Source organism: Diadema antillarum, unplaced genomic scaffold, assembly GCF_040938485.1.
Source record: "Diadema antillarum isolate AM-2024a unplaced genomic scaffold, OU_Dant_1.0 scf00000064, whole genome shotgun sequence".
NCBI lineage: Eukaryota > Metazoa > Echinodermata > Echinoidea > Diadematoida > Diadematidae > Diadema > Diadema antillarum.
Window position 1 is genome coordinate 15,887 of NW_027270953.1, and position 27,624 is coordinate 43,510.

Below are 27,624 nucleotides of genomic sequence, written 5' to 3' on the forward strand. Positions count from 1 at the left end.
GGGTATGGAAAGCCGTTATCAAACTGGGGAAAGATGATAAACGCAGCCCTTGTAGTGCGTGTTGTAGATGAAATCTGAACATAATGTGACTAACTTATAAGATTTTGAAAAATGTTTGATGAAAGTAAAAAGTTTTGATCTTGTTGAAATTTCTCTACCTGTTCAGTAAGTCTCAACTGTAGTATACCGTGAAGCAAGATATTTTCACGAATTAAACCAGCAGAGACAACTAGAGAAACATGATCTGAAAGGCCTGTGCAAACACGATTTGGTAGTGGGTATTCTGATTGAAACATGTTTCAAACATGGGAAAGATGATAAAACGCAGCTTATGTTTGTAGATTTTTACCTGGGTGGACATGTTTACCGTGTCTGTAGCAATGATTGAGGACTTTGTTATGATTTTAAGAACATTTTCAACAAACATATTCATGCTTGTTAATAGCAGCTGTGTACATACAGTAAGTACCAAATAAGGTTTCTCACATGGTCATATCAAAGTTGAGATAGCTTTTAGATAAAACAATCTGTGTGTGTGTGTATGGGCATGTGTATGTGTGTTTGTGTGTTTGTGTGTCTGGATGTTTGTTGTGTGTACTTGGAAAGGAAAGTTTAATGAATAATGTATTTTAAACAAATTGGTTTGTTGTATATGGAAGAGGAAATTATTTGTTGTTAGCACTTGGGAAAAAAGAAAAGATACACCCATGGCTACCAGTACCACACTTTTGTTGTGTGTGTGTGTTAGATAATGATATGCCATATATGTATCCATGAGAATTTACCAATAATTTGGAGGTGTGTAAGGGTGCATTTATCAACTCACTTCTGACGCAGAATTAAGGTTTCCAAACAACTTTCAGGGAGTTTTGAGCCGTTGATATGCAAAGCTGTTTTGATTATGGGGTTGAAATAGGTTTCTGAAATGGCAAAAAAGTGAGAGCCAGAAACACATTTCCGTAGAGTTGATAAATGCATTTGAGCCAGAAATATGTTTCTGTAGAGTTGATAAGTGCAAAGTTGTTTTGAAACATGTTAATACAGTAGCTTGGTCCTGCCCACGCCAACTACTGCCATTTACAGTACAGTACACTGCACATCTCCACTCCTCGAGTCAAACAGCGCAGTGGAGCTGCACTGTGACAAGGCCTCCCCCAATCGATTCACGGATGGAGTTGATGAATGCAATACTGTATAAACTGTTATTTTCGTGAGGGTTTGATTTTCACGAATTTTGCGAATCACATTTGGACCGCGAATTTAACAACACGCAAAAATGTCACCATGCACTAATGTAATAGTGCGCTTATGAAGGCCTCTGTTTCAATTCATGAAAACAACATCTCGCGAAAATTTACATGACCTCCTCATTCGCCAAAATATCTGTACGCAAAAATAACAGCATACAGTAACTTTAGGAACTTGATCTGAAAGGCGCTTGTAAATGCATTTTGATAGTGGGTATTGAAACACGTTTCAAACTTTGGAAAGTTGATTAATGCAGCCTAATTATGATATAATCAGCTTTGATCATGTTAACTGAAAATGCTGAGCTATTTTCTTTGTTTTTTGTTTTTTGTATCCTTCAGGTCACAGTAAGAGTACTCAGTCTGGGATTATTAAAAATCAAGCAGCAGAAATTAGAGGTAAGTGAATTAGAAAACCATGACTTCACATTCTTAAAGGTAGAAACTACCTTCTGGAAGTTTCAGTATTCCAATTTATCCTCTAGTCTATTCATCTATCCATTTACAATTGTACCTACATGTGCATTCAATTTAAAAAAAATAAATATAATTTCCATTTTCCCTGCTCTCATCAAATATGTCTGTCTGTCATCAAGCAAACACAATTTCAAATTATTTGCAACTTAATTCCATTTTTTTTTTAAAGTTTAAAGCAGCTCTGGATTCATTACCTTGGATTTGGACATGATGGCAAACTGTTCTATTGTACAACATGAACTTGATGCCATGCTTTCGAATAATAAATCATGGGGTTTTGAACTCTGGTGAGACCATAGTCGAACGTTCCCATGCATGTTCATGTGAAGCGTGTGGATAAAAAGCACCCATCTGATGTCAGTCATCCAAGCTTGATGGCGGGGGGGGGGGGGGGGGGGGGGGGGGGTGATGAGGGGTATAATTGCACCCCATGACGCAGTTTCTCGTGCCAATGTCCTCATGTTACCGGCTCAGTGGAATCCAGAATCGGTAGCTCATCTTGTTTGACATTTTGCCTCATTTCCTGGTCCTCGTCCCTGTCAAAGAGGGGAGTCCATTGTGCCGAGTAATGCTGCCCTGGCTTACAATGTGTGCTCTAAGGCCAGCTGTGGGTAATGATGCCTTTCATCGGTGCCAGAAATTGGAAAAGTAGAAGAAAGGGGTGTGTGTGTGCATGTGTGTGAAGACAAAAGGATTAGGGTGTGGTTTCCATAGTTTGTTCTGCAGTTTTGTACATTAGAACATGAGCACTGAGTAGGAAAAGCTGAACATTGTGCTAAAAATACTCCACCTTTGTGACAATGTAGTCAAATTGCATGCATGAAACCACAGGAGGGCTTACTCATTGCAATCCTAGAGTTTCGTCGGGGAGCCTGTTTGATCAAGCAGCAACTTAGGTACGCAGCAGTTGTTGCAACAGATCTAAAACTTCAGGAGCATGCAGAAAATGACAGAAAAAGTGATGGAAAATGTTCCTGAATAGGTTCGCCGAGGTGAAGTGAAGCTGTGATGAACAGCGAAAGTCTTGCCCAGTTGGTCTTAGGGTGTACATATCATTAATGCTTTTTAGTGGATATCAGGTGGATAATTGACTACAGGTTATTCAGAGTTTTATCTCATGACATTAAAATTGGCAGATGTACAAGCTAGAGTGCGCAAATATTTCACTGTCACTTTGCAGACTCCCTAACACACAGCTGAGCAATCAATTGCCAACCAAAATGCAGTAAATAGCTGACTCCAACATGGCTTGTCTGAATTTTGATAAAAATGCCGTAATAGATAAAATTATTGCTCCAGATGGCACAGTGCCACAAGAGCCGAAACAATTACACTAGACTTGGAGAGTTGTGCGTTCAATGAAAAATGTCAGTTTTTAGCAAACATCACCAGTTTTTAAATTTCAATGTAAATGGTACCAAGCATTGAGGAATTCCCATGAAAAGGGTGTAATTGAGAGGAAACAGACCTGCAGATTTTAAAAGATAGTATGAAGAAATGTTACACAACATGTGGTAAGTTTTGACTTTTTCTTTGATGAATTAATTGTTTTGCATCCTGCAATTAGTCACCGTCACGGCTTGTGTGGTGTTCTCTATATGTCACATGACAAAAATGGTAACCAACACAATTGTACAATCATGTACCTGTGCATAGTCAGCCGATAAAGTGATGTACAGTACATGTAGGAAAGTGTCCAAGGCAGAGATTAGTTCCTTTGAAACAGATTGGATGTTGTCTAATGGCTTTGTCATGCAAATGAAGCTGTTCTACACTCTGCTAACACATCATTAGAAAAGAGAGTTAATAAAAAAAAAAAACTAGATGCAGATATCCTTGGAACCAGAATAAAATGTCGTGCCTGCTCGCCCTGTACAGTGGAGTGGGCAGGGAAGCTGCTGGGAGCTGGGTACTACACAATTAATGCGGCAGTGAAGTGAACAAACAGCAAATGGGCAAATGCCTCTGAAAGAGATAGGTGGGACTGGTGTATTTCAGCAGCAAGGATTTTTGTTGTGTACTTCTTTTTTTTCACATTCTCTGGGCAGGGGAGCGAAAACAAAACATTGAGACATAGCTTATGTGAATTGTCTTGACAAGTGTCCAGTCTGGCTCTCTTTGTGGTGTTAGTGGTTTGACCATCTGACCTGTGCAGCTGTCCAGGGTTGCATTCCAAACACATTTAGAACAAAACAAAACAAGAAGAGAAGACATCTAGGTGTGAAAAGTCATTCAGCTGTTGTCAATACTAGTCACCCTTTAAGGTGTTCGCTATTTCCCTTTTCATACATGTATATATTGCACAACAGGGCATACAGTGCAGATTTTGCTCTGATATTGTATACGAGCACATTACTGTTAGGTGGTCATTGATCTGTGATTTCACATTGAAGGTTCATGTATCATACTTTACACAATATATTTCTTGCTGCATGCCATGTTTTTTTTTCTTTGTTTCTTTCATTAATGATCAAACTGTAATTATATTTTGTTGAATAAATGAAAATGGGCAAAAAGTATACTTAGGGCAATTATTCATGGTGTATTCTTGTACGACAGACATGTAGAACAGGTAGGATGGGAATAGACCAGTGTGAGACTCCTTGAAATGTATGCATATTCTCTCTGCTGAAACAAGACAAACACTCCTGTCACTGCTGAGCCTTGTGGTCAAAGGATGAGATTGACCGATGAGGCTGAGCAGCGGCACCTCTGACAACAGATACAGTTGAACCTCTCTTATCCGGCCTCCCTTTATCCGGATCTCTCTATTATACGGACGCAATCTCGCCGTGACTTGTTTTAATAATTACGGGAGGAAAGGGGGATTCCCAACTCCTTGAGAACTCCTATACAGGGGAAACTCGGTATAACGAATACTGCTATAACGAGATATCGGTTATTACGAGGAAATTTTCCCGGTCCCAAATTTCCTTCCACACAAGTCTATGTAAAATGCTACTCTTATAGCGAGATCGGCTATAACGAAATAACTGCTATAACGAGATAAATTTTGTGACTTCCAAACAAAGAAAAACATAGCCAATCAAACCTGTTATAGCGAGGTAAAGCAAAATGTCCTCGGGTAAAGCTTTACTTCGCCTTTCCTATCACCTTCCGAGATTGTAAAGCTCGATGCGCCAAAAACTGTCTTGTACACACATATTTTCTTCAGTGCACTCCAGCTAACACCGCATGTTGTACGTGTATGTGTGTGTGTGCGCGCACACTGATACATGCAGAAAATGTGGTGGGACGGCCATAATGTATACATGACATCATCATGACGTTTAGCAGGTGTGATGCAATCTGATTGCTGTGATTGGCTTTCTAGGTAGGGAATTCCCCATCTTCACACACACGCAGTCATAATGTACATACAGAATGTGTCACATACACACACAGCATTGTGCAGACCATATTCCACACACCCATACCATAACCACATACTAATCCACAGACGATCTTGACACAATCGCAAGCTACACGTGTATATAATTTACAAATTCAAACATCTACAATTTATAAGAAACATATTCTTGATAATGGATTTCATTAGCGAAAAACATCTTCTTACAAATAAAGGTGAGTAATTCCCTCACATACATTATCAAGTTATCAGTATTGATTGAAAGATGATGGATAGTCCCACATGTGCAAATTAATATCTTTATGTTATGCTGTCTTTTATGCCTACTGATATAACGAGATATCGGCTATAACGAGGAAAATGACTCGGTCCCGACCATCTCGTTATATCGAGTTTCCACTGTACAAACACACATGAATTACATATTACTTCCAACATGATTAACATACATTACATCAAATTTCCTTCCAAATTGCTTACCTTCAGACATTTCAACATCCCCAAACATCCCCAAATGTAACAATGAAAAGGTTGCAGTATACACATTACTACATGTGGTACTACAATGGGCTACATCAGTACATGTGTATGTATGTACATGTATAAAGCATTGAGTCTCCCGTATCCGGCCAAATCCCTTATCCGGATGAGCCTCGGTCCCGACTTGTCCGGATACGAGAGGTTCAACTGTATATGGATGCTGTCAATAATCCTGGGCATCTGTCAAGAAAAATAGTAGTAGTTTTAAAGACGAAGAAGAAATAGAAGAAAAAAAGATTCAAAGCAAAGAAGAAGATAGAGGATAAAAGAAGAAGAAAAAATGAGCAAAAAATGCTATGAAGAAATAGGAGAAGTAGAAGTGGAAAAAGAAGGACAAGAAGACAGAGAAGATTGAAAAGAAGATGAAAGAGGAGGAGGACAAGGAGAAGGAGAAGAGGAAGAAGAAGGAAAAGAAGAAGGAGAAGATGGAAAAGAAGAAGAAAGAGAAGGAGGAGAAAGAATAAGAAGGAGAGGGCTTGGAGGAAGGGGTCAATTGCACCAAAACTTGAAATGACAATGCATGATAAGAAAGAAACTTTGGAGAAAGTTAGGGTTGGGTTGAGTTCACATCTGTTCAGTGCCATACCCCCTCCTCCACACCCCCCCCCCCCCAAAAAAAAAAAAAAATGAAAAGAAAAGGAAAAAGGAGAATGTACAGGAAATTAGTATAAATTACCATATCCACAGATGCTAAACTCTTGCACATCACTTTAACTTCCAGACTCCAACATTTTCTTACTTTTACACTTTCTTTTCATCTTCTTTTTGAGTTAAACTTACAGGACTGCTATGAAAATTAATGGTATGTTTCCTTGTTGTTGTGATGTTTGTTTATTAGTGAACATGGTTCTTAGGGTAGGGAGGAAATGGCTGATGCATTGAGAGAACTGCCGGTTTATGAGCCGTATCCGCGACACACCGCCTGGTCGTAACACATGCGCGTGCATACCTTCGATACGCGTTGTGGCTGTCGTGACTGCCTGTGTAATGATAACATGTAAGAAATGTGCACCTCATGTCTGAAAGTGACAGGAATTCTCAAGTTAGAATGTGCTCTAAGGATTCAAGCAGGCCTGTTTTCATGTGCTTTCTTTGATTTTGCTATTTTTGTTTCAGTGAGGAAGGGTTTTTCCGTATAAATGGACCCTTTTGGCAATCATGTTGTTGCATGTGTGTACATACATGCATGTATAGTAGAACTCATGTAAACTACCATGCACGATACTTATCCTACCAGCACCACTTACAGTGACATACAATTGTACATTGTAATCAGCATATTTTGAGTTCATGAGATTGATAGGGTTAATTGAATTTAGGGTTGGATATCCGTAAGGACCGTGGGGACGACTTTATGTGGAAGTGGGCAAAAAGTTCAGCGTATTAAACTCCGTATCCCACAAAACATGATTTGGAGACCTGTCAATCTGTACACTTGACTCTTTCATTCCGTAATTAGTCTGGAGAATCATGATAGGAAGACACCACCAGACCGCCATTTGAATCACGATTAGAAATATGATACAAATCACTCTTCACAATTCCAGTTTGTAAGACACGGCAAAAATGAATAATTTGAAGCAGAATTATGTTGGATGTGTCATTAGAATCATGATTAAAATTACACACTCTTGGTACCTGTGAAAACAGCCTAGATATCCTTTCACAGTGGAATATCAAAGCCTTCTTGACTTGGGAATTAGTTTGAAAACTTTTTTGAATTTCCCTGATTTTGATGTGTGATTGCTGTCAGCCCTGTGAAAGGTCTTTACTGGTGATGGGATTATTTTTTCCTGTGCACGTACATGTCAATATTAAAGTCACCGTTTATGAAGTGCACCAGCATCATTTTATAACATGTCTGCCTCTGTGATGGGAGGAAATATTGTATTTATTGGATAAGGGTGTCTTTGGTTGCACCCGGTGAGAGTTGTAGAGGAAATGCAGCTTAGGATTGATCAAAGTTTCCCTGTAATCAGACCTATTAAGCTGCAGATTGCCAGAGCATTATGCCAGTGAAATTATATTATTTTTCCCAAGATTGATCAGATCATCTTCTTTAATCATGGCTCATGTAGGAAGTAGAGTCTTTGAAGATTAGATGGGAGGATGGTACAGTGATGTCCTTGTCTTTAGAGGTAGTAGCACTGGATCACAAACCTTTGCTCAGGATATGAGCAGCAGAAACAGTTCAAGAGGAAAGTACATGGTATAAGATACGATGTACATGTACATGTATGATACAAGACCAATCCTCAAGTGCAAAAAAAACACTTTTTCTTTTATCTCAAAATTTATTTTTCTTGCTTGTGTTATTTATATACAATAGTTAGAAATGAAAGTTTGTATGCCAATGGTTGAAATCAATAAAACATATGGCCATTTTTACAATCAGTGGTGTAAAATGCAGTATTGACACTAATTGGTGTATAACTTTCTTATACACTGACAGATATGCATTATTTTTTCTCATAAACTTACCACCCACAGTGTCTACCTTGGGTACCTTAATGAACTTTCCTCTCTTTTTCTTTCAGATGTGGCAGGCACTTACATGCTTGAAATCCAACACTTTTGGTGTACTCACTCTGACATAGTATTTTTGTCAGAGCTAGCATATTAAATTGTTTATTCCTTTTCATTATTTTTGTTGCTGTTGTGATAGACAGGTATCCAACATTAAGACCTATTATGTTTACCAGGTTCTGCTTTGTCTTCTTTAAATACTGAAATTGTCCAAACTTTATGTTTCGGAGGTGACATTTTCCGTTAACAATTAACCCCTCTTTTGAGTTAGCTCTTGTTCACAATTCTGAAATTCAACTTTGCTAATTTCCATCAAAACAGAATAGTAATCAATCTGAGTTAACTTTGATCCAAAGATTATTTAATTCAAATAACTTATCATTTTTTGGTGAGCGTTTATAAATTTATGTAACTTTTCCGTTAACATTTCTGTCACCTCCGAGACAACAGATTTATATATTTAATTTTTTTATTCTTGACATCAGTTATACATTACATTTGCAAAAATGTAACATATCCCCTCACATTATCTCTGAAGGAAGGTAGTAGAAATATAGCCTGTTGTTTTCATTTCCGGGCAATTTACAATTTTCCGTTAACACTTGTCACCTCCGAAACAATTGTCACCTCCGAAACAACAGGCATATTATATTTGATAATTTCTCGAAGACAAAGCAATTTTGTTTGATTCTGTCCAATTGACAGGAATCTCTTTTGGATGACAATAGTAATATGGCAACAGGAAGTGAGAATTTTCTAGGGATTAATAAAAGATTCAATAAAAACTAAAAATTACTGTTTCGGAGGTGACAAAACACTGTTAACAAGATTTTTTGTTCATTTCTGTTGAAGAGAAACCATATCATGTACTCCAATGGTTTCATTTATTTTAGTAACATAAGTCTGAAAGTGGAGAAATCAACTACCACACTCTCACTCTTTTTTTTATTACTAGACTGTACGTTTTAGGGCAAATTTACATTTTTTCACTTTTTTTAACAATGAGAATGCACAAAATACACCCATCTGTTGTATATATAATATTGTAATCAAGATCATTTCTCCTGCTTTAGTTAAGTAAACATATAGATGCTTTCATCTTAGAAGCTTGATTTCCAACAAGCAATTTAGTTGTGAAGATTTACCAATCACAGCTTTCCTTGTAGGTTGCTTTTTCTTGTGTTTCGGAGGTGACATTGTTTGTTAACACCATATTGTTATGTGATAGTGAAAGGCAAGACTTCAGTTCCTTTTCACTATCTATTAACATTTTCTAATACATTTAATATACTACAAAATTATCACAACAGAAGTGACTTTTGTATACATAGCTCACCATAATTCCCTTGATACCAAAGTAATACATGTGGCAGTTCATGCATGCCCTAGTCCACAATCTTTAAAAAAAAGAATGTAAAAAAAAAAAATCATCAAATCATCAAACTCCACAAAAAGGCCACATGCCTATAGCTGGTGCACAACTTGTTCTTGAATTGTTGTTTTTCCATGTACAATGTGGTAATCATAAACAAAATTATGTGATTTTTTTTTTATATGACAATAATTATTACATTTTCCAAGTTGAACCAACTGTTTATGACATTGTATTTTTTAAGATTATTGAAGTTATGTGACAACTAAAGTGAACAGAGGAACAAGTCCCCAGGACTGGAAAGGGAAAGATAAAAAAAACAAAATTTGTAGTTCTATTTCAGTACTTTTGATGAGGTGTTTACCTTGTTTTGTTATTATGTTTTATCTTAGAATTTGGCTTTAAGTACTGGAATTTCAAGGAAAAGAAAATAGTTTCTTAAAGGACAAGTCCACTTTCATATACATGTGGATTGAGTGAATGCAAATGTTCAACAGTAAAACATATCATTGAAAGTTTGGGGGAAATTGGACAATCCATTCAAAAGTTATGGGTTTTTAAGTATCTGCGCAATCACTGCTGGATGAGACGACTACGACAGTGTATGATGTCACATGCATACAACGATATAAGGAAAATATAAGTGAATTTCACAAAACTTTACTTTTTGAAAAAAGTGCATATTTCTTGAACTTGCTTCTGATGTATTTTAGGGCAATATTATTCACCCTGCCTTCCAAAAGAGAGAAGTCATGTGTTCTTTTGTTGTGCAAGAAAAATGAAAATACAGAATGTTGAATTTTCTTGATACTTTCTCTATATCCTTGTGCACATGTGACATCACAAGCTATAGAAGTCTTCTCATTCAGCTTTGACTGAGCAGATACTTCAAAAATCCATAACTCTGGAACGGATTGCCTTACTTTCCTCAAACTCTCACTGATGTGTTTTACTAATATTGCTATATTTACTCAACCCTTATGTCTATTGAGGTGAACTTGTCCTTTTCCAGTTTCGGTCCCTTATAGGTTTATTTGAGACCAGTTTGTGTCCGGGACCTTCTGTGAAGTTGATGGGGAAAATTACTGAACAAAAACAAATTTTCCCCTCAAGTTCACAGAAAAGCATTATGCTGCTCTCTTCAGCTGGGAAACACAAACTGTTGTCTTAACCAAACTGTAAAAACCTGTTAAAGATTAGTATGAATTACAATCTCAAACAAAATATGAGCTGGTATCCATTATCATGAAAGAGAATAACCAAACAAAATAACAAGTAAAAACTGAAAGAAAGAGCTTATATTTGAAAATTAAAGCTATGAGGAAAGACATGAATGTTCACTAAATATTTAACACCTGAGAAGTTGGGTTGTCTCTGTGTTGTGTCACCTCAAAAACAATAAAATGTTTTTTCTTATCATATACTTTTTACTCTCAAAAGTGACTGTTAAATATGCATGATTTGCAGGTAATTTTCAATCAATTCAAAAAATGTAAAATATATTTTAGTAATGTCAACAGTTTAAATGAATCTGGTGTATAGAAAATTTATCCCAGATGAACCAAACACCTTTCACCAGTATCATAACATTGGTATGGTGGCTATCAAGGATGATGAAGAATTCATGAACATCCTTGAATTAATGTATTTATAAAACTACCTGCAAACAAAAACGTACACAAGTCAAATAAGAATTTTTGCCTTTGGTATTCATACCGTATGTTCCCGCCAAAAAATTACAGTGGTACCCTCCGCAACGATAACTTTAAAGATAGTGAATCAATCTAAAATACAATGTAAGGGATTGAAACTATAACTCATTGCCCACGCCTTACAGAAAACCCCATTCACTTTGCTTCAGAGGTCAAAGAGAATTGAGGATTTTTGTAGAGCATGTGAGGATTCCCTTCCCTCCAAGTTCTGTATATTGTGCTTACACATTAATATGCAGTTCCAAGAGCATCCAAGTGCTGAACTTGGAAGAATCAGACTCCTGACATCCTTTATAACAATCCACATTTCTTTGAGATCACTTAACCAAATTGACTGGGGCTTTCTGCAAAATAGAGCTAAGATGTTATAATTTAAGACCCCAAAGTAGAATTTAGTTGATTTAATCATATTGGGTGCTATCAATGCAAAAGTCTAATTGTAAATTTTTTTGGGGGGACATAGTATATGAATACATGAACACAATGTTAACATTGAATGTCACCTCCGAAACAAAGTTATTCTTCCCTGGTGTTGTGGAATAAAATATTCTGAGAGTAAAGAAACATTACTGAAATGATCTTACACCCTCATTTCAATTTAAAGTAGAACATGGAATGCCATGTTTCTTCAGGTTACAATATCTAGCTTATGTCCATCATATTCTTACTGTAAATTAATATTCTAACACAATGTTAACATTGAATGTCACCTCCGAAACGAAGTGATTCTTCCCTGGTGTTGTGGAATAAAATGTTCAGAGAGCAAAGAAACATTACTAAAATGATCTCACACCCTCATCTCAAGTTAAGGTAGAAAATGAAATGCCATGTTTCTTCAGATTACAATATTTAGCTTACATCCTTCGCCCAAATGGAAGGCACACTACCGGTACCCATGCTAATTAATGAAGTGTAACAAAACACTTGTTCTGTGTGGTTTATCTGCTTGAAACAGGAGTTAATTTCTTGTTCTCGAGTTATAATTATTAAAAACATTGATAAAAAGAAGAAGTTTTTGTGTTATTGTCACTTATTCTAAAAAAAAAGTGAGTGTTAATATTAATGTCACCTCCGAAACATTCTAATATGTTAACTGTCACCTCCGAAACATCCATGTGTGAAAAATCCAAGTTTTAAAGAAATGATTGGAATTTTATTTAACCTACATAGGAAGGTAGCCCTTCTTAAAGACTTGTTATAGTAAGAGTTTGACCTGGCCTGCCCTCCAATAAATAGTTAAAATCTTAGAAATTGCATGTCAATTGGTATTTTTAGCAAAAATTTATAAATCTCATGTATTTTTTTAAAAATTCACTTTATATTCAACCCCCAAATAGTTTTGATTCACAAACTATATATTGTTGTTAACCATATAAACTTTGCATGGTGAAGTTTGACTACAGAGTTTTGTCAATATGGTGCAATTTATGAAAGCAAAATTTTGCTTAAATTTACTTCAGGTGCCAGGGTTTTCCTTAAATTACACCAATAACCCTTCAGCTTTAAGGTCTGAAATGTTATTTTTTCAAAAATTTGAATACTTTCAAACAGGGATCAAACAGAATAATGAAAAAATATTTTGTTTGAAATTTTGACCCTCCGAGTACAAAAGTTACACCACTGATCGTAAAAAAGGCCATATTTAAATTAAAAAAAAAGCTGTTTTGGTGAGAAAATCAGAAGCTGTTTCATCTAGGTATCTTGAAGATCCTCTGTGGAGCATAATTTCCAATACTAGCAACAAAAAAGAAGAAAAATTAATCTGTCCGTTTTTAAAAATGTTCATTTGTGGAACTTGGGAGATACCGGTAGTTAAAAAATTAGAGTTTGAAATCAGCTTTTGATATGTGCTATATATTGATGCCAATTTGCCATTTGAAGATGAGATTTCATGAGAAAGGGGCAGTACTTGTGAAAAAGAACTAGGTGTGCTACGTTTTAATTGCCTCTACTCTGTAAAAAACCCCAGTCACCTTTGTGGGTTTTCCATGAGGGCTTGGTTTGGATATTAGTGGGTTAATTGCATTTCGGCGTGATGAATCTTCCTGTGAACATGACGATGACGTACATACAATACACCACAAGACAACAAAGCCGGGTGGCTGTGACCTCTGAGTTTGACCTTGTTACGTGCTTGATAGCTGAATACAAGATTTAAGGAAAGAGCGTGGTTTTTGATAGTAACTTCTATTGTTACCACAAATATAGTTGTCAAAACCAACCATGCTATAAATGCCAATTATAGTGTGTAATCATAATGATGAAGATATTTATAGTAAAGTGGTCATGATTAAACTGGTAATTATTACTATTATTAGAGTATTTTCATCGTCGGTATCATACCTTGATGATAACGTTACAGATACTCACAAAAGACAGTCATTAAAAAAATGTTCAACACTGCTAAATCCCGTTTATAAACAAAGAGAAAGCTGGTGACTGATCTTAGAAATGTAGTCTCCACACAACATTGCACAAAGACTTCACAAACTTTGGAATTGTGCTAGACATGGGTGTTAGAACTATACTTCAAATCTGCGCACCAGAAAGTAACCTCCTCTCTAAAAGCAAGTAGTGTTGTTCCAAACAGAAGCACCAAATTTCATGGAGAAAGAACATTTGCATGTAATGCCTCTACTTTATGGAATTACATTGTATTTACCTCAGAATTTAAGACAAATTACCAACATCAAGAAATTCAATCTGCCTTGAAAATGCATCTTTTACAGTCTTGAAGTACATATAAGTATGAAACTTGTTACTATTACAATTGTATTCTATCACAGTCTTTACTTTTCTTAAAGGGAAGCAGTCCTGAGATTTTCACTGTACTGATAATTAAGAAGAGTAAAAATATAACCTTTCACCAATTTATACGCGTGGACATCAAAAATTGTCTCCGTACGCCATTTTTAAAAAAATAATTCCTCCAAGTGATCGTGTAAGAGCCTGCCAAAAGGTGCAACGTCATTGATGCCCTACTCTCAAGTTGACAGCCGTGCCTCAGAAAACCGATTTAAGTGTTCAAAATGATCATATCTGATTTTTTCATAAAATGTGACAATATGTGGTTTTATTATTTCAAACAAAATATTTCAAGCTTATTTATATTGTATACAATTAATATAAAAATAAATAGTAAACATGTATTTATAAATAACTAGGGATGACGAGCAGAACACCGCTGGAAAGAGTTGTGCATCGATGACGTATGACTCTCCGCCAAGACTTGCTCATTTGCAGAGTCACACTTTTTTAACCGAAATGTACGAGCTTATCTGGTAATTTGAAAGTTTGTTTTTGATGAAAGTAGTTCATTGGAGGTACCAACAACAACATATTTTTTTAAATTTCGTGAGGACTGCGTCCCTTTAAACACATAGAGATGTGTTACACTTTGTGTTAATGCAATATATTTTCTGAGTACATTGGCTGATACGTAACGTTAAGGCAGTACATGTATTTCATGTAACCCGGCAGGTGCCCTTGGCATTATGTGTAAGACTCTTGAGAGTGTTTCTCTGTGCGGTTGGCATTTATACCAGATGTATTTGTGGATAGGATCTATATCAGGGGTGTGGAATCATTTTTCCTAGGACATAAAGACAGAGCTCTAGACCTTTCTTCTCCACAGATCAGATTCATATAGAATAATATTAGCCCTTTTAGGCCTTTGGAACAAGGCGAGAGAACTTGTGTACTTTTCTTATGAAATGAAAATAAGTGAAATTCCTTGTACATTTTGATTACCAGGTATATCATTCTCCAACTTTGACATTACATATTATTGTTGAGTTCACACATTAAAGAGGGCAGCACATGAGATTAATCAAGACTTTAGAAATTCATAGCTGTTGAATGTATTGTGTGATTTTCTTCAAATTCCCATGGAGTGTGTTCACTTATTTTCCTGTACTCGCTAAAGTAATAATTCCAGCATGTGCCAAGGGAAATTTGGTTTTGAAGAGTCCCACTTTGGATGCTGGAATACATGTAAAACCACCACCCACCCATATTAAAGGACAAGTTCACCTTCATAAACAGAAGGATTGAGAAAATGCAACAATATTAGTAGAACACATCAGTGAAAGTTTGAGGAAAATTGGACAATCGATGCAAAAGTTATGAATTTTTTAAATTTTTGTGTTGGAACCGCTGGATGAGGAGACTACTACAGCTTGTGAGTCATATGCGTACAACAGTATAAAGAAAATATAAAAGAAAATTCAACATATTTTCACTTTTTTCACATAATAAAAGAGCAATTGACTTGCCTCTTTCTAAAGGCAGGGGGAATAATATTACCTCTAACATTTATCAGTAACGAGTCAGGGGAATGTGTACTTTTTTCAAAAGATGGAATTTTGTGAAATTCTCTTTATATTTTCCTTATATTGTTGTACGCATGTGACATCTAAGTTATTCATACACTGCAGTAGTCTTCCCATCCAGCGGGTACTGCAAAAAAACTTCAAAAATTCATAACTTTTGAACGGATTGTCTGATTTTCCTCAAACTTTCAATGATGTGTTCTACTAATATTGCTACATTCTCTCAATCCTTATGTTTATGAAGGTGAACTTGTCCTTTAAAATGCTGTGCCATTTAAAGGCATAATTTCCCATTTGCAGATGAAACAAAAACCCAGCATTAGTGCTTTAGAATAGTTCTAAAATGTGAGTTGTGGGTAGAAACAACCACTGTAAAAATTTGAATTGGTAAAATCGATGTTAACTAATTGTTAAATATAGATGCAAAGTGTGAACATTACAGTGTAGTTATAATAAAAATGTTTCCAGACTAAACTGTCTACACTTATGGTTTATTGATAAAAATACAGATCATCTCCTTATATTTTAGGCTTTATTGCAAAAATTTTATAAGATAGTATGTTTTGTGGCACAACAAACCTACACATATGCATTAAATGTCATATCTTGATTTAAAAAAAAATAATTGTTCCCAAAGGTAAACAGCACCTTTAACATACCCAGAAGTTTGGAGCAATCAAATTGAGTGTTTGCTCACCAAGGTGCAGTATTGTTGGCTTTCAACAGGTGTGGTGTGTGTGTATGTTTTAGTGTGGGTGTGTGGGTAGACATTATGGTTATAGAGTAATGTAAGGTCATGCTAAACCCTCCTAAGACCAATCAAGATGTCACTATTGTTGTACAGGGGCTAATGGACATTAGTACTGAAAGACTGAAAGGGAACCCAAACCCAAAGAGCAATGTGGACTGAGTGAAAGCAGCAACATCAGTAGAACACATCAATGAAAGTTTGAGAAAAATTGGACAATCGATGCAAAAGTTATGAATTTTTAAAGTTTTGGTGTTGGAACCGCTGGATGAGGAGACTTCTAGAGGTTATTATGTGTGTGGACAACAATATAAAGAAAATATAAAGGAAATTCCACAAAAATTATCTTTTCTATCATAATGACAGAGCACTTGACTATTAACCTCTTTCAGAAAGCAGGGAGAATAATTGCTACCTGTAACATATGTCGGTATCAATTTGATGGAATGTGTCATTTTCATAAAAATGAATTTTTATGGAATTCCCTTTATATTTTCTTTAATATTGTTGTCCACACATACATCATAATCTCTAGCAGTCTCTTCATCCAGCGGTTCCAACACCAAAACTTTAAAAATTCATAACTTTTGCATCGATTGTCTGATTTTCCCCCAAACCTTCACTGATGTGTTCTACTAATGTTGCTGCTTTCACTCAATCCACATTTCTCTTTGGGTTTGGGTTCCCTTTTAGTACATACAGGCCTACATGTAGTTCCAAGAGGAACTTGTTTGGCGCATGTACACACTGCATTTAGCGGTCAGAACTGTATTTTTCTCTCTTTCTCTCTCAGATTTCACTATCTAATTTTTGAACCAAACTCCCTGAAAAATTCTATTGCCCTGCCGATTGGAGACAGAACGTCAGAAGAAGCAAGAACATACATTGCCTAATATTTGATCTGGCAATGTCTGTTGATATCAAATGTGTTTGCCCCATAATGAATTCTACCTTTGGATGCTGTGCCGTGTGGGAGATTGATTTTAAAAAAGTCACCCCTTTCACATGTTTCAGAGTGTGCAAACTACATACTGTACTGTGTGTTTTGTTCGAGCATTCTTTTCAGCTATTGTTGGCGACTTTTAACGTCAATGACAATTTATCAGCAAACAGAGCATGTTCATGTATTTTGAAAGGAAACACTCCTTGTATCCGCCCTACCCTTCTGCCATTATTCCTTGGTCTACCACTCGTACCAGTAATTGATTTTGAAAGCCAATTAAAGAATGCATACATGTCCATTCCAGCTTCTTGTCCAAACAAAAAATCAGTGGGCCGTTTTTTTATCACCGGCCCTCCACTGTGTTTTCATTGGCGTTTAGGAATACTGATTTGAGATATTAGCTTGGTAATGCACTCTGCATGCTTTGGCCAGAATGGTGTTACGCTGAGATAGATAATGATAGCATGTTGTGTAGGTAGCTGCAAGTTGTATCCATTCTGATGTGTAACTCGCAATCAGACGCTTTTCTGGAAGAGCAGCTGTGTCGTGTTTTGATGCATTTGAGGGATCCATGATGCATGTATGTCATTGTGATTTCTGAAAGTTAATGTTCTGTTGGTGCCAGATGCTTAAAAAAAATATTTGTACCAAAATGCTTTAATTCAGTCCCCATCGGCAGTGGTCATTAACTCAAAGTCATTGGTCTCCACTTGTTATCTCTAAAGAAAGCATTGTCCTTGATCAACACCTTGTATTTTCTCTATCAAAAGATATGAAACCAAAAGGTATAAAAAGCTGTTGAGAAATATCAATAGAATTCATGATTACTCTATAATTATTTCCCATGAATAGCACATACAAAACTCCTACACAGGTCACCATTCGAAACAAAAGCCAAATGCTTCAAGAATAATGTGGTTACCTTTTGCTGAGTCATGATCATATTTTTCCTTTTTTTTCCCTTCCTGCTTTGATTCATTATCCTTTTCAGTCCCTCTCTTCATTTATCAGCACCTATGTTGCTCAGAATCAAATTCAAATTGTAATCTCTATGCAGGCGTACTAATAGTACAAAAGTATACAAATTGTTCCTAATCTGCCGCTGTTTTTTTTTCTCATTTCACATTGTATACAAGGTGAATTTCGTCAATGGTATTTTTGCAGTCCACAAAATTTTGTGAAAAAGCAAGCATACATGCCTACTGGATACAATGTGAATTTCTTTATGGGCAATTTTGCAATCCATAAGTCCTGTAAGCAAGCTTGTAAATGTTTTACTTGGAATCCTCCTATACCGCTACCCGACAAATGGTTTATGTTAAGAAACCTACAACTCTACACATAATATATGAATGTAAATTGACTGTGAATTCCTTGGGCAAGGAACACAAAGTACACCCAATGATATTTGCGCAACCAACCCATGGATAAACAAAGGAGGGGGGGGGGGAGGGGGGAGCAGAAACTGTTCATAGAGATCATAGAGACTGTTTTGTTGCCCACACCAATGTTTGTAGATCTCCCAATAAACCAAACTCTGGTACTCGAAAGACCACTGCAACGATGCTTGCGGCTTGGATGGGTGAAGTCGGACACGTGCCCCAACATATTAGCAGGTTGCTGCCGTGGCGGTGTGGTTTTTTTTTTTTTATTTGCCCGCGCTGGCTTGCTAGTTGATTGTGCAAACACTGTGCTGAATGAATGATGGTTTCTCCCCTTTTCTTGAAAACAAATTATAATTACGCAGATTGATGGTAACATGTTCTGCCGACAGAAACGCCACTGGCTCCCACAGTCTTGTGAAGCCATTATGGACTCCTGCCCAAATGTCTTTGACACATGAATGCGATATATGTATCTAACAATGTGATCTCAAATGCTGTTGTTTTTGGCATTTCCATGTTATTGTTGAGGTAATCTCAGCCTATACTGAAGTTCTCTCAGTGGCACATACAGTTGGCCTACAGACTGTTGTTACTCCTGGGCAAATCATTATATCTAGAAGAAAAACGGTCTACCTATATACATTTTTGATTCATCAAGCTTATTATAAAAACGATGAAACATTTTGATTCATGCCCAGAAAATTATGTGAAGTTAAAAAGAAAGATATCATGATTATGCTTTATACATCATGCCAAAAAATACTTTTCTTTCTCTAATTGGGTCTGTGTGTACAGGGTATTATGTCCAAGATTAAAAATGAAAAGACAATGTTTTCTCTGAGAAAAATTGGGAATTGGTGACATTGTCTTGAAAATGAGTGACAGGTTTTACTCAATTAATATCATCTTGCTTTTGAATAAGCAATGTTTGTATATAATGTTATCATCAAATATGATAAGCCAAAAAGTGTTTGTTATTTCATGATTTCATGATATCTACAGATTCTAAGCAGTGGTATAATGTAAAATCCACCTTGACAGATTGCTTTAGTACTTATTTTTTCTGGTATTGGAAAGCAATAGCATCCGACAGCAATCTCCACGTACAGTGGTGTCTCTGTTAATGGGGTAGTCCTGATTTATGGGTGGAATTTCAATTAAAACTTCCAATGAATGTAATAAAAGTTTTCACCCCTAAGTCACGTAATCTGCTTAATTGGATAGAATCTGCTACCAACGCCCCTTTGCAGTTAAGAGGAGAACATTTGTATTGTGTCTTAACTCATTTTGCTTAGTATCATGGGGGGGGGGGGGATTATTAAATATTCATGACCATTAAGCCATGATTCATCATGTCAATTACTACTAATCTGGTCGTAATCAAGTATTTGAGTAAGTTTCAAGTTATTTTAGGTCCACTACATTTTGCACGTCAGCTACTGAAGATAGGGCATCCCATAAAAACCTGTGTGCAGAAGTTACAGATTGTCTATGAAAACTAACTTGACTGTGTTTAAAATGATCGATGTACACCGTATGTGGTCACTGTATTACAGTAGTAGCTGCCAGTATGACAGACAGGTGACCACTAAAAGCCAGGCAACACTGAAGAGGCTTCCCTTGATAAATACAAGTTGTAATACATTATTATTATTATTATTATTTTTATTATTATTATTTTATTTTATTATTATTATTATTATTATTATTATTATTATTATTATTATTATTATCATCATTATTATTATTTTATTATTTCATTATTTTATCATTTTATTATTATTATTATTTTATTATTCTATTATTATTGTTATTGTTATTATTATTGTTATTATTATTATTATTGTTATTATTATTATTATTATTATTATTATTATTATTATTATTATTATTATTATTATTATTATTATTATCATTATCATTATTACTGTATCTATAGACTTGTCTGATACAGTATTAAAACTTATGTACGGATATTTCTGAGTACAGTACCGGGTAGTCAGCTGTGCATGGGACTACATGTTCCCTTTGGACTTCAAATTCCATTCAAGAAGTTAAAAGCTGATTTGTGTACATCGGTTTGTTGCTTGGCCAGGCAAGCCTTGGGGCATAGTGTAGGTAATGAAGCTATAATGTGTAGTAAGGAAGAATGCACAGAATTTATATCAGAGCAGTAAACAAGATTTTTGTTTACTGTGAAAGGCAGATATCATTGGAAACTCAGCAAGATTTCAGTCATTTAAAATGTCCTCAAACAGGAAGTATGCATGTTATTTGAACCCTCGCACAAAAAGGTCCGTGCACAGTGTCTTGCCTCAGTTGAGTGCTTGTCATTTGCTAGATCAAAGGAGATGCAGTGTATTGATGATTATCAAAGAGATTTTAATCTTGGAAGTGCATAGTTGGCTCTGTTTTAAGTTTGAAAGGAGAATGAGATGAATAGCTTTAAGCAAAGTTTCAGTTGTTTGTGCCTAAGCATTCATTCATCTTTCTAGTAAACAACAGAGTTATACATTGTGGGCAAAAGCATGGCAGCATGTTCAAGAGCTTTTGTCTTATGTATTTGCTAGTTGCGGTGCATATTGTTTGGGAAAAACCCCTAGATAATGATTGGAATGTTGTTTGTTACTGTATTTGTCTTAAAGTCTTTCAAAATCTATGATTAAACTCACTTTCAGGGGGTTTGAGTTGCAATATTGGCTTGTTAAAAGAAAAAGGCTCTTTTGTTTTTATAGTGGGTTAAAAGAAAAATCATGTGCTGGCACTTTGTAACTCCCACACATTTGAATGGGCTAGGTAATGCTCATTTCCGAGTTGCTAAATAATTTGCTTTGAATATGAAATACAGTTCTTACTTGATCATCCAAAATGAGAAATAACGAGCTATATTCTCAATTAATCCAATGTTTGCTCCAGAAAGAGTGAAGAAAATAAAAACACAAAAAGAAACGTAGGAATATGACTCATTATATAATCAGTGGACATACATTGTACAGTGGACATTTTGACCATAAGATACTGTATTGCAAGAAATATTTGTGGCCTGAAATTCACACAATTTGGAGTCAACAGCCTTTTTCGCGGCATGACATTTTTTTTTTTTTTTTGGCGAATTGTTACTGGCATTCAATGCAAACTGTATAGTGTAATAGAGAACTTTTGCATGCATTGTAATTTTAGAAATCTTGGTTTTTGCAAAATTCATGAAATTAAACTGCATGCAAAAATTGCTGGTTTTACAGTTGTACATACATGTAGGGCCTACACTGTATGTGGAAAGTAGCATGTGAGGGAGAGGCAGATATCGGTGAATTTTGCTTGTTTATAATTTTTGGCAGTAAGAGTACATGTTCGAACATTATTTGATGTCGCTAAAAATAGTTGCATGTTTGTTGGGTGTTTTTTTTTTTTTTGTCGCCATATTTCTGCTGTGGGGTTTGAAATTCATGACCATTCCAATACTGTGAAATATGTCATGTTTATAAGTGTTAGTAATGCATCAAAAGCAGACATATCAAATGTACACAGTGGTTCCTGACTGTGATATTTAATAATTGTCTGCAGCCCACAGTGTCTCTGATTTCATATTTTCTCCCAAGAAACATCCTTCATGAGGCCTCCACTTCAGAAATCTCAGGGACACTCTGTTCTTATGTTACACGTCATCCACTATGCTGACCATCAATTTCTTTTTCTTCAGGAGAAACCCCCCCCCCCAAAAAAAAAAAAAAAAAAAAAAAAAAAAAATCTGGCTTTTTTTGGGCACAGTGACATTGAATAGTATCACTATCAGACAAGAAATGTCTGGTCATCTCCCCATTAATACTTGAATGGGATGTTTTGGCACCCTTGTGGTGCCTCGTTAACTTTTTAAGGCCATTTAAGCCATTAATTGGTTCAATTTCACATATGATGTTTTTTATGGATTGTTACCTTTTATTGCAGAGAGCTTCTTTTTGGGGTAAATCCTTCTATAGTTAGGCAGTGAGGTTATGTAGAAGGGCAGCTGTGGAGCGATCTGAACTTTCAGCGACTTTCCCAGAGTACCAGTTTAGTATGTCTTGCCTGTAAAAATAGCTCTCAGAGTGCACTTTGAATATGATGCTATGTGTGTGTGCATGATTGATAATGTCAGAATGCACTTATCACCAAATTCACCTGTTCAGTATTCCAAATAGCCTTGCCTCAAGACTTTTGCAGATATTCTTCTATGTCTGCAGATATTCTTAGGTTGTGTTTGTGCATTGGGCAGTCCTTTTGAATGCAAAGCATGGTGATAATCAAAAAAAAAAGAAACACATTAAAATAGCAAATGACTGTTTTTCACTCTTTGCTCTTTAATACACAATATTCTGGCGAGCTTTTTATTTTCGCGAATTTTGCACAGGCAGTCATGTTGCTATTCTTGTAATCCACAAGTGTGTACAAGGGTGCGTTTGTGCTTCCATTTTGGGGGCCAAAAACAGGCTTTTGAAACGTGATTAGTGCAAAACGCGGTTGCGTTCATGCTCATTTCGATAAAAACACTGATTCAAAACGCCGATCTAAAAGGCACAAAAAGGTGCGTTTACAATCAGCGTTTCTGACTAATCACGTTTGATGGGGAAGCATAAACGCAACTCACATCACAAACGCGTTTAAATGACGTCATCTCCATCGCCTTTGCGGTTCACTTGAAAATGAGCGCGCCAGGCCAGTTGACCTTTCGATAACTCTACTTGTTGTGCCACACATTTTGCAGTGTGCTGATCCTTCGAGCTCCCTGTTGTACATTACTGTACATGGTGACAGACAAAACTATGAATTAATGCATGAAGAGCTCACTATTATCATACATTCCGACGTTGTCAACAATTTGTCAATGAAATAGAAACTCGTATTTCCATCACTGTCTACAGTTCATGTTAGATAAGCAATCGAAATTATATTAGATATGCTACGGAACATGAACAATGCACACACTCAGGCCAGAACTTTCAAAAAACGTGTGCCCCAATTTGACCTGTCTCTGCTGAGGTCAGCGAAGCAATGGCAAACGCTCTTTCCAAGGCTCGAAGAAAGTGAGCAGAAACAGTGCTCCCGTGAACGGCGTTTTGAATCAGCGTTTTGAATCAGCGTTTCAAAACGCTGATTCTGCCTTCGCAAATTGAGCATAAACATACCCCAAGTCAAGTTAGCATATTTAGGAGTGAATGTGTGTGTGTGTGCATGGATGTGTTTGTGTGTATGCGTGTGTGTGTGTGTGTGTGTGTGTGTGTGTGTGCTTGCTTAATTACAATTTTATGCATTGTGTTTGTAACCATAAGAGCTTCCACGCAGTGTACAATGTAAGCCGTTTAATTTGATACAAGCTATTAAGGTGGTAAAGTCAATTATTACGCAGTGTCTTGTAAAATTGCCCGCCCGTTGGGCCCAAACACTGCTATCGCTTTTGTGGAACTTCAGTTCGGTGATTACTAATTCAGGTCTTATTAGCCCAGCACATATGGGGCTGCCCCCTCCAATGAATGCAGAAATTGGGAATAATTGATTAATTGACTCTTGGAAGGTCAGACAGGAACAGGGAAGCTGGAAGACGTTGGCCTGATAGTCCATGTCTTCTTCAGGCAATACTCTCGTTCACACTCACCAGATACATGTATTAAAGGCATGATTTACCATTTGCAGATGAAACAAAAACCCAGCATTAGTGCTTCAAAATAGTTCTAAAATGTGAGTTAGGGATACAAACACTACTGCTAAAGTTTGAATCCGTATCAAGTAGTGTTAATTACACAAAATGTGAACAACTTTATGAAATTGTTTCCAGACTGAACCGTAGATACAGTTATGGTTTATTAAGAAAAATACTGATATCTCTGTATATTTTAGGCTTTATTGTAAAAATTTCATATGGTGGGATGTTTTGTGATACAACAGACCTGCGTTGTACACATATGCATCAAATGTGATCTTGAAAATTTTTTAAATCACTGCTCCCAAAGGTAAACAGGACCTTTAATGGTCTTCAAAAACAAATTTTTGTAATGCATTGCAAGAATTGGTTCTCATTTGTGGATACAAAAGATCATTGACTATCATGACCTACCACGATCTGCATCATGATTAAAGTCTAAATCAGATCATTTAATTTTTTTTTTCAAACCCTCAATATTTTGCCTAGTGTAGTGTGTGTTAGGACGTGCAGCACGTGCAGTTTCTTATCTTATTATTCTGAAATATCATTATATGAAAAAGACATGATTGGTTTTCTACCCTGTACACCATATACTGCACAACACTATTTAGTCCACATAAGTCTGCTACAAAGATACACATACGTACCTTCACACTGACTTTTAATTGAAGGTTTCGAATGTCCAAATTGTGTGGTCATCAGCATAATTTCCAAATCGACCAGTCACAGGAAAGAAATACTCTCAAATTGAGGAGAAAGTTTCAAAATGCCTACTTTAAATGACCCTGAGTCATACATATTTACAGTGATGCTGAAGGGCTGCAGTGTTCAAAGTAATGATTCTTAAGTATAGATGTAGTTTTATTGCAGCTGATTGACAAATTACTCTTTATCAATATAAAAGCAACGACAACAACAACAAACAAACACTGATTTTCCAGTGTTGTTGAGTTATAGCCATGGTAAAAAACATTGGCATACATACCTGGGTGTGATTCGAACCCGTGACGTCCTGATTGCTAGGCATTTGTCATTCAGTTGCGATGGACAACTCTACACAAGATTCTTTGATTTAAATTTATAAATATGCTGTTTGTGCTTCAATAAGGGATCAAAACCATTGCTGGCTATTCAGTGGAAGATGAACAGCAGCATGGTGATTTGGATTGAAATTCATAGTAATTGTCTCTATTTTATTCATTTATTTTTTCTTTTGCCTTTCCGACAGAAACCAATGTAAGATATCAATGTGTACAGAATAAAGTGCATGTATTGACATTACGATATACAATAGATAAAATTCATAAGTACATAGTTTTGATAATGAAGATTAAAAAAACAAACAAAGACATTTTGAGTATCGATATGAAAAAATGCTTAGATGGGGAAGAATGCTATTTAAAAGCATTGCTTGTAGGGTGCATTTCCCCAAACGTGGTGTACACTTGCATAATTGATATGCAATTCATATATACATTCAAAAGGGGAATTATGAAACTGAATTACACAAGCTAAGAATAGAAACCTGATTAATTGTGTAGCCCTAGACTTTAGCTTTTTCTTTGTCTGTTGATATGATACAGCTGTAGTGTCTATTATTGTTATTTAAACAACTGTGTCATTCCAAACTTTAATACATAACATGTATAGATTTAAACTTAATCCTTGAATTCAAATTCAGATTCAAATTTATTTCATCTGCATTGCCATAAACTTGAAATCGTCCCAAAATGACATTTATAAATATCTTATTAATTAATTTACTTATTTTTGTTCATTCTTTACTGACCTTGAAAATATAGGTCCATTTACTTAACAGAAGTAGGTTGATGTGTGTTCACAGGTGCAGTGTAGTAGGGAGTGTTGCCAACTGGAGGCATATCAGTCACAAATATTATCCTGATCTACTCTAGTGTACTGAGGCCTTTGTTGGGAGCATTCCACTTGCATGAGTTTAGCGGCATTGATCCTAAGTGGTCTATACCTCTGTGTGTGTATGTACTCCAGCATTTGTTCCTCTGCTGTGTCCGATGTCACAAATTTTCATATCAATTATGCTAGATATAGATGAACAGACAGAAAGACTGATACATAAAAGTAGATAACAGATATCATGTATACATTAATTGGATGGTTGGATGTATGTGACTGTTTGGAGTAGAAAGTTGGGTCGACAAATTTCCAGCTTTGAAACTGTGCTAATGTGGATAGTTGGGGCTACGGGGGAGGGAGGGGGCAGGTTTGAAGAGCTTAATCCCCCCTCCCACACACACACACACACACACACACACACACACACTGGGGGCTTTTAGAAGAAAAAAAAAAAGTGAATAGTGAAACGGGCAAAAGAACAGACCCCCCCCCACACGCAACAAAACCAAGGGTTCTACCCAGAGATTGGGGGGGGGGGGGTACAATTGACCCTTTACCCCTCCCCCAACACTTGAATATGTAAGACAGTGTGTTTTTGTCGAGCCCACCGGAGGTGCGGGGAGACTAAGGGATCGCCTGCGGCGTCTGTCCGTCCATCGTCCGTAACGCTACAAAAACTTCAATAACTCTTTACTCTGGGCTTCAATTGCAATCAAACTTCGAGGGAAGAGGGGTCATACAAAGTTTCACATTTTACCATATATGAAGGTCACCTCAAGGTCAAAGCTCACAGACAGGGGTCAATGAACTTTAGGGCCCAATGTTAAGTTTTTATGGCGCGTTTCTATTATGGGTCATAACTTTTGATCCATAGGTCCGTTTGTGACCAAACTTGGATGGTAGATGTCCCTTGGGGAGTGGATGGTCACCACAAGGTCAAAGGTCACAGGCAGGGGTCAACAAACTTTAAGGGCCCAATGTTAAGTTTTTATGGCACGTTTCTTTTTTGCCTTAAATTTTTACCCTTTTGTATCTCTTTTTATCTGTTATATCCCATTCGCGTACAATTTCTTGTATGCGAATGGGCGAGACACATTATGGCACTTGCCTTGTTATAACTTTTGCCCCCAAATCTCCACCAAAAAAATAATAAAAGAATGCAGCTTACCGAGTACAATACTACTAATATTGCAGATTGCTAGATGATGCTGTAATGCAAATCTGGCAGTTCTGTGATGACAGGGGAAACAAAGTGATTTTTACTTAGTGATAGAACTTTTGTAAATTTTGCTTAGCTTTATAAACCAAAACTTTACAAGTGGTCTAAGGATTGATGGTTGTAGCACTGTCAATGATGAAGCACTTTGGGAGTGGTCTGTCATGTTGATGAAGTAGGAACAAACACAGAGCTTGAGATGTTTGTG

The 27,624-nt window shown here is 36.3% G+C and overlaps 1 protein-coding gene across 1 annotated transcript in view; it reads left to right on the top strand.

Moving 5' to 3' along the window:
• LOC139716313 (uncharacterized) overlaps positions 1-27,624 on the top strand; it is a 57,432-nt gene that overhangs the window by 13,248 nt on the left and 16,560 nt on the right. The window contains exon 4 of the mRNA XM_071627873.1: positions 1,590-1,646. Coding sequence (XP_071483974.1) covers positions 1,590-1,646 — 57 coding nt within the window. The remainder of the gene's footprint in view (positions 1-1,589; positions 1,647-27,624) is intronic.